This window comes from Myotis davidii, unplaced genomic scaffold (genome assembly GCF_000327345.1).
Source record: "Myotis davidii unplaced genomic scaffold, ASM32734v1 scaffold46, whole genome shotgun sequence".
NCBI classification, from domain to species: domain Eukaryota; kingdom Metazoa; phylum Chordata; class Mammalia; order Chiroptera; family Vespertilionidae; genus Myotis; species Myotis davidii.
The window spans coordinates 1,507,990-1,516,673 of record NW_006383006.1 but is presented as its reverse complement, the minus strand read 5'-3'; the positions used below and the strand labels follow the sequence as shown (position 1 = coordinate 1,516,673).

At 38.6% G+C, this 8,684-nt stretch overlaps 1 protein-coding gene and 1 pseudogene across 1 annotated transcript in view; one reads left to right on the top strand and one right to left on the bottom strand.

The window, feature by feature from the left end:
- The window catches only part of LOC102753570 (chromosome unknown open reading frame, human C15orf43), a 42,013-nt gene that overhangs the window by 12,502 nt on the left and 20,827 nt on the right, over positions 1–8,684 (top strand). The window contains exon 5 of the mRNA XM_006777992.1: positions 5,265–5,350. Within this exon, the coding sequence (XP_006778055.1) occupies positions 5,265–5,350 (86 nt within the window). The remainder of the gene's footprint in view (positions 1–5,264; positions 5,351–8,684) is intronic.
- Positions 351–1,515, bottom strand: LOC102753290 (annotated as a pseudogene).

Genomic DNA, 8,684 nt, shown 5'->3' with positions numbered 1-8,684 from the left:
CCCTTTCGCCTCCCTGCATTGTGCCTACATATGCAAATTAACCGCCATTTTTGTTGTCAGTTAACTGCCATCTGAGTTGGCAGTTAATTTGCATATCCCCCTGATTAGCCAATGAAAAGGGTAGCGTCGTACGCCAATTACCATTTTTCTCTTTTATTAGTGTAGATATGTCTAAAGCCAAGCAATTAATTTACATATTTTGTACTTTTTTTAAAATAAATTTGTTTTTTCTTCCCAAAGTGTTATCATCTAAAAATACTAATAGTTCTTTTTTTTTGACATCTTTAATTTTTACCCATATGGCAAATGTTGAAATAGTATTTCAGAAGATTACAGAATTTGAAAAAAACTTGTTTCAACTGTCACTTTATTGTAAGATGATAGCATTAATTACAAATTTAAATTATAACTTGGTAGTCTTTAGTCAGGTACCAAATTGTATTAAGAGGAAACTGCTTATTCAAAAGTGATCATAGAACAACTCAAAATGCAGAGCAAGAAGGACAATAAACATCTCACTGGCCAATAGATTGTTTTAATTCTCTCACTAGATGAAACTCACGCTTTTCATTTTTAAGTGGGGTAAACTGTAACTCCAGCAGATGGCGATACAGAAAGCTTTTGTCACAGCCTAGTTTCCAGTCCGTCACTCAAGTGTTTCTAGCTGTCTCAGTCTGGATAGATGCATTTACATAACTGGCTGTGCTTGAGCCTTCTTTGCAAGCAGCTTTAGATCTGAAATACACTTGGCAATTGTCTCCTTTTCCTGCTGTGCAGAGATGCTCTGTACCACATGCTTCTCCACCCATTGCACCATGTGTTCTTGTTCCTTCCGACGCATCATATTCTGCACAGAGATATGATAGTCCAGGCGATTCTTGACCTCCTTGTATACTCTATGCAGCCGTTCCTGGTAAGTAACCTCCAAGGCCATAGCAACGTTATTCCTTTGGACATCAAAAAGGTAATGGCGCTTTTGAACCAGTGCCTGCTGGGACTTCTCCAGCTCAATTGCATCCTGGATGCCTTTCATGGTAGCCTGTTTCACTTCTTCTAGTTGGGCAATTTGTTGCTCATTGAGTTTATCAGCAAATTCCCCAATAGAGGCACCATATTTTTTAATGATATAGACAAGCAACCCTATTGTTGATACAGCAGAGATGGTGTCTGGAGTAACCACATGTATTTCTTTGGATAGAAAATATAAGATAAGCCTAGTTCCGAGCACATAGGGTCCTGTTACACCGGTTTTAGGATAAAGAAACTGGAAGAATTCCTCAGGGATCAGTCCAAGATGAACTTTTCCTCCATATTCAGGAAGAGGTGGGCAAGACTTGGCTGCCCAGTGTGAAAGATCCTTGTTGCTTGCACAACCCCGGGACCGAGGAGGGCGGTGTTCTTCAGGGAGGGGGCCGCTGCGGCGGCTGCAGAAAACACCACTCGAGACAGCATGGTCAGCGAGGGGAGGCTCGGCGGTCCTGGCTTCCGGGTGACTTGGACGAAGTATTCTATCGGAGTCCGAGCAAGGTGGTCGCTCCTAATAGTTCTTTTATATTCTTTGGCTATGTTGTACAAAGGACCAAAATATTTAATCCTTGACTTATCAGTGTTTCCAGGGACATGAACGATTATTTGACAGTAATTTTTTTAAAAATATATTTTATTGATTTTTTACAGAGAGGAAGGGAGAAGGATAGAGAGTTAGAAATATCGATCAGTTGCCTCCTGCACACTCCCCACTGGGGATGTGCCCTCAACCAAGGTACATGCCCCTAACCGGAATCGAACCTGGGACCCTTCAGTCCGCAGGCCAGTGCTGTATCCACTGAGCCAAACTGGTCAGGGCATGACAGTATTATTGACTATACCAGAACTTTTGAGCTAAAAAGTCCTTAAGATCATTAATTTAATCACTCAGTTTTAGAAATGAGAAAACTGAGGTAAAGAGAAGCAAAGATTTGTCTTGGTTCACATAGCCAGATATTATTAGCAAAGTGGAACAAAATTTTCTCAGCACCATCCCAGTCCAATGTTTTTTCTACTAAAATTAGTATTCCTGCTAGACTATTGACTATTGACTGGAGACTATTGACTCTAGAATTTGTATGATTATATAACAAAGGATTTTATTAGTTATTTCAAAATATTGATTGATATAGATTATTAGCCAATTATAATGTAATTATCTATACTAATAAAAGGGTAATATGCTAATTAGACTGGGAGACCTTTCAGGAGACCTTCCAGATGTCCTTCTGGACAAAACCATGGGGCAGGGCCAAGGCAGAAGCAGTTAGAGGAGATCAGGCCAGCACGGGAGGGCAGCTGAGGGCAAGCAGGCCGGCGCCCGGGCCGCATACCACTTTATCATACCTGTGGGTGTGTCTTACTTATCCAACTTGGCGTGTAAGCTTCTGGGTGGTAGGTGGTTACTTTGGATCTGCAGTTGAGATGTTTAATAGCTATGTTGGTGCTACCTTGTGAGCCGCTGAGCCGCTGAGCCGCTGGCTGAGCCTGGAAGTCCTGGCATCTCTCTCTGCTCCTGTGTGAGAAGCTTACCCCAGTGGTCAGCAAACTCATCAGTCAACAGAGTCAAATATCAACAGTACAACGATTGAAATTTCTATTGAGAGCCAAATTTTTTAAACTTAAACTATATAGTTAGGTACATCGTTATTAACTTCATTAGGGTACTCCTAAGGCTTAGCAAGAGCCACACTCAAGGGGCCAAAGAGCTGGTGTCTCGGGAGCCGCAGTTTGCCGACCACAGGACTAGAGCATTCACACATTGATGTTTCTCAATGAACGAATGAACACACCAGGCCACTAGTTCTATATAATAAAATCCTAATGTGCAAATTGACTGAACAGCTGAATGACTGGTTGCTATGAAGTGCACTGACCACCAGGGGCAGACACTCAATGCAGGAGCTACCCCCTGGTGGTCAGTGCGCTCCCACAGAGGGAGTGCTGCTCAGCCAGGAGCTGGGCTCACAGCTGGCGAGCGCAGTGGCAGTGACAGGAGTCTCTCCTGTCTCCATGGCAGCACTAAGGACCCTGAGGGGGGGGGTTCATGGACTGCAAAAAGGGGCAGGCCACCTGAGGGGCAATCCCCTCCCCCAGTGCACGAATGTCATGCTCTGGGCCTCTAGTAGTACCAGGTATACCAGTTAATCGGATTTTTTTCAATAGATGGAGTTACACATATGTTGATACATATGTGATTTGATATGTATGCTATTTTGTTGTATTGACAGCAAGCTTAAAAACTTCATATGTCAAATTTGCTGAAGGTGTTAACATCATAGATATTTTTATGCTTAAAAATGTTGAATTTCATGCCAAAAAAAGAGAACATTTGTGGGACGTTTTAATTCATTACTTTATTTTGAAGAAAAGTGCTGCTGAAAGTTATCATAAATTTATATGCTCATGAAATAATTTACATTCGTGTCTGACACACATGTTCAGCATTCTCCATTTTAATCTTTGAAGAGATAGTCAAATCCTCCACCTACATGGCACCATTGGCCATATAGCCTGGGTGACCAATCCTTTTGGGGTAGCGTTTCATCCTAGAGGCAGGGAAAGGGGAAGAGCCTATGTGCCATATCACTTATATCCAGAGAAGAGGGATGTGTAGGGATATTTCATGTACATTCCAAGAGGATATTGGTAGCCAAGGAATTTCATGTGGGTGGTGAGGGATAAGTGGGTTGAGAGTCCTGGACAGCTGCAGTTCTTACTGCTATGTGGGAATCCATCACCCATCAGGAAGCACCATGAAAGAGGATAGGAAGACTTCTCAGAAGCAGTTTTTTAATTGATTCCATACAAAGATGATGGATTTTAACTTATTTACAACTTCTTATTTACAAAGGGAATTATGATTTAAACTTTACTAGGTATTATGAGCTTCTAAAACCAGGTGAAACTGTTAATACTGATCTCTACTGACAACAAATAATCAATTTGAACCATGCTTTGATCATGAAATGACCAGAATGTGCCAGAATACACGGCAAAGTAATTTTGCTTCATGATGACGCACCATCACACACTTCAAAACCAGTTCAAGACACGTTAAAAGATCTTGCCTGGGAAGTATTAACCCACCCACTGTATTCACCAGACCTTGCTCCATCAGATTACCACTTGTTCCAATTGAGGCACACGCACTTTCTGAGCAGCGGGTATGAAGAAGTGGAAAATTGGGTCTCTGGATGGTTTGCCTCAAAACAGGAAAAGTTCTATTGGGATGGTATCCACAAATTACCTGAAAGATAGGGGAAATGTGTAGCTAGCAACTGACATTACTTTGAATAAAACACTTTTGATGTTTCTCTTGAAATTATCATGTTTTCTTTGATTACAAAATCCACATTATTAACCAGAATACCTGGTATATATAAGTAGAAGGTACAGTGGGGCCTTGACTTACGAGTTTAATTCGTTCCGTGACAGAGCTCGTTAAGGAGCTTGTTAAGAAGCTTGTTAACTCAAATTACTCTGTCAACTCAAAGCAAAAAATCGGCCGAGAGACAGCTGGTATCTCGAAAAACTCGTTAGTCGGGACACTCGTAAGTCAAGGCCCTAGTGTACTTCACCGAATGGCAACAATAAGTGTAAAACTGGTAAGTAATTTTGGGGAGCATTATTATTATTTAGAGTGTATTTGTGACATAAATATAGCTATTTCCTATTGGCATATTAAGTAAAGATATTATGTGATAGGTACCAGTATCTGAGTTACTGTCACATAATCTTTAGTTCTTTTGTAACTCCATAGCTAAATACTTCACTTTAATTTTGAAGGGGAAACAATTTGTAAAGCTTACTTCATATTTTTGATTTGTACCTCACAGACAGCCTAGGAACTTTCAATTAAAAAATTTTAAGAGAGTTTAAGAACACTTTTTTGGTTTCCTTATTTTTAAAAAACTAAGAAGTAATATGACCACATTAGGGAAAATTTTAAAAACTGAAAAAGAATAAAATCTGTCAAAACTTTTACTATCTAATACAACCACAGCTGATATTTTAAAAAGTTTGTTCTTTATGTATCCTAAAAATATAGAATGTAATTCTGTGTGTACAAAATTTTGTTAAGTTTTTTCCACCAAACTAGATTGAATGTTCCTAGGTGTATAAATACTTTATAACTCTTATATAGTGCCAATGTACTTTTCTTTTATTAAAAAATTTATTGATTGGCTTATTGGTGTGCTGATTTTTAAAAATGTGATTTCTTTTGCTATCCACAGCATGATGAAGTAATGTCAAATGAAATAAATATCCTTAAGGAAAGCAGTGAACTGGCCACAGATCACAAAAAAGAATTATCCAAAAGGTATTGAATTCATATACTTCATTGATATTCAATTCAATGTAGACATCTTTGAACACTGACAGTGTATTTATCTCATTTAATTTTTACGGTCTTCTTATGAGATTATATTATCATTTTCACATCGACATTTTAGAAAAAGATCTGGGGTCAGATAGATTATAATTTGTCCAAAGTCTTGTATAAGTGGGGAGAAGCAGGATTTGAACTAGATCAGTCTAATTCTAGAGCCCATGCATTTAACTACTATGCTAGATTAACCTTGCAGAAAAGAAACTAGAATCTTATCTATATTATGAATGCTGTTATGTTATTTTTAAAATATATTTTTAATAAGAAGAAAATATACTAAATATTAGCAGTAATATTATTAGGGTTGGAAGTTCTGAGTGATTTCTCCCTCTCCTTTCTAAATTGTTTGTAATGTGATTACTTTGGTTTAAGAAATTAGCCGAAACCGGTTTGGCTCAGTGGATAGAGCGTCGGCCTGCGGACTGAAAGGTCCCAGGTTCGATTCCGGTCAAGGGCATGTACCTGGGTTGCGGGCACATCCCCAGTGGGGGATGTGCAGGAGGCAGCTGATCGATGTTTCTCTCTCATCGATGTTTCTAACTCTCTATCTCTCTCCCTTCCTCTCTGTAAAAAATCAATAAAATATATTAAAAAAAAAAAGAAATTAAATTTAAAAAGACAAACATGGACTTGCCATTGTGGTAGGGCTAATCTATGAGAGGCTCCCTTATTGAAGGCTTATTTATTATCTAGTCCTAATTTCATATTTTCCAGTTCAATGGTTTTAAAATATTCATAGGGAAGCATTGGTTATGTGAAAGTCTGGTATTTGGCTACTAAAATAAAAATGAGCAATATTAGTCTTTCTTCCATATAAAAAGTAATGTTTAATCTTTATCATTTTTTTCAATGTTGTTTTTCTCCTTATATTTTTCCTCATATTTTTTCTACCTACTATTTTAGTTTGTTAAAATTTGATGTAAATTTTTGTCTGATTTAACACAATATTGTATATTCAATTATGCTAAGTTTAATAAAACATTGCTTCATGGTCCTGTGACTTCTAGATATTCTACCACTTAAGTTTAAGAATCCATATTTTAGCCAAAACCGGTTTGGCTCAGTGGATAGAGTATCGGCCTGCGGACTGAAGGGTCCCAGGTTCGATTCCGGTCAAGGGCATGTACCTGGGTTGCGGGCACATCCCCAGTGGGAGATGTGCAGAAGGCAGCTGATTGATGTTTCTCTCTCATCGATGTTTCTGGCTCTCTATCCCTCTCCCTTCCTCTCTGTAAAAAATCAATAAAATATATTTTAAAAAAAAGAATCCATATTTTAGGTCTTTTGGATCTCTATGTGTAACACTCCTTTGAGCTTACTTGTTATGCTTTTTGAGATAAGAAATTGGTAAGGAAAGGAAGAAAAATGAAAATAGAAGAGGTGAGACCATGAAGATATTAAGAGGTGGAGAGAGGAGAGAATACTAGTAGTTATTTTAAATGGTCTTGTAAGAGAAGGCTGGGAAATGGAAATAAAAAGTCCCTCCCAGTGATTCATTTGACTAGGAAAGATACAAGATATATAAATTCTTTAAGAAACAGTTGTCCCGACCTGACCAGTTTTGCTCAGTGGTTATGTTAGAGCATCAGCCCTCAGACCAAAGGGTTGAGCGTTTGATTCCCATTCAAGGGCATGGACCTTGGTTGGAGATTCAATCCCCGGCCCTGCTTGGGGCGCGTGTGGGAAGCAAGCAATTGATGTCTCTCTCTCTCTCTCTCCCTTTCTCCCTCCCTTCCATTCTGCCTGGAAATCAATGGAAAAAATATCCTCAGGTGAGGATTAAAACAACAACAACAAAAACAAGTTTCCTTCAAAGCACAAAATCCATTAAAGAAAAGAGTGCCCGGCTGGTGTGGTGCAATGGTTGACCTATGAACCAGGAGGTCATGGTTTGAATCCCAGTCAGGGCATATGCCCTGGTTATGAGCTCCCGCAGCCAATAAATGATTCTCATCATTGATTTTTTTTTCTCTCTCTCCCTCTCCCTTTCTTTCTGAAATGAATAAAAATATATTTTTAAAAAGAAAATAATTGATAAACATGACCAAAAAATATTTTAAACTTGTACATGGCAATAAAAATATTGTAATCCAAGTCAAAAGAAAAATATACACTAGGAAAAACATTTGACAATGCTTGTTTCCTTAATATATAAAGAGGGCTTGCAAATCTGGGGAAATATGTCCAATCCAATAACAACAAAAATAGACAAAGGATATGAATAGACACACCTTCAGTGTCTACCTAGAGCCATTTCTTTGTGGAACCACCAGAGGGTGTAGTGCAAACATAGATAAAATATACTTTACCCTTGAGTCATTTATTTTGTTGGCATACTACTAGTATTGAACACTAAGTGGCGAACTAGTTATTTAGTACTTGCTAAATACAAGACTCTTGTGAGCTCAGCAGTTCACAATAATTAATTTGGTTCTTAGTACCTTATAAGATAGAAAAATAGTATTAGCCCCATTTTATAGTTGAGGTCTCAGAGAGCTAAATAATTCACCAAATGTTAATCAAGTAGTAAAGTTGACTGACTCCAAACCCTTAATCACTATGCTGTTTTCCTTTCCCATATGTTCCTAAAATCTTCAGAAAATTGTATGGATTTCTTTTCTTGTTTTTAATTACAGTAATTATATTATTATGACTGTAATGCATACAATTTTTCAAAATAGAAAACAAAAAAATGAATAAAGAACATTTAAACTCCACCAGAGAGATAACCATCATCAACATTAGCATATTTCTGCTAGTTTTATACAAATACATGCATTAAATAGAGTTGATGTTGACTGCATATACAGAGTGGTGCAAAATTCGGTTTACAGTTGTGTGTGTAAAACACAGAGTTTATGCTTATATTATTATTTATTAATTACTGTATTAATTTCCACATGAATAACTATAAACCTACTTTTGTCCTATCCTGTTTAGTCTGTCTCTTGATTTTCCCCATCTTGAAAAGCCTTATTTGATACTAGAAGCCCGGTGCACAAATATTTGTGCACTTGGGGTGGGGGGGGTCCCTCACCCCAGCCTGTGCCCTCTCGCAGTCTGGGACCACTCAGGAGATGACCACCTGCTGGCTTAGGCCTGCTCTCCAGGGTATTGGGCCTAAGCTGGCAATCAGACATCCCTCTGGCAGCCTGGGAACCCTCGGGGGATGTCCACTTGCCAGTGGGGAACAGGCCTAAGCTGCAGTCTGACATCCTTAGTGCTGCAGAGGAGGTGGGAGAGGCTCCCACACCCACCGCTGCAC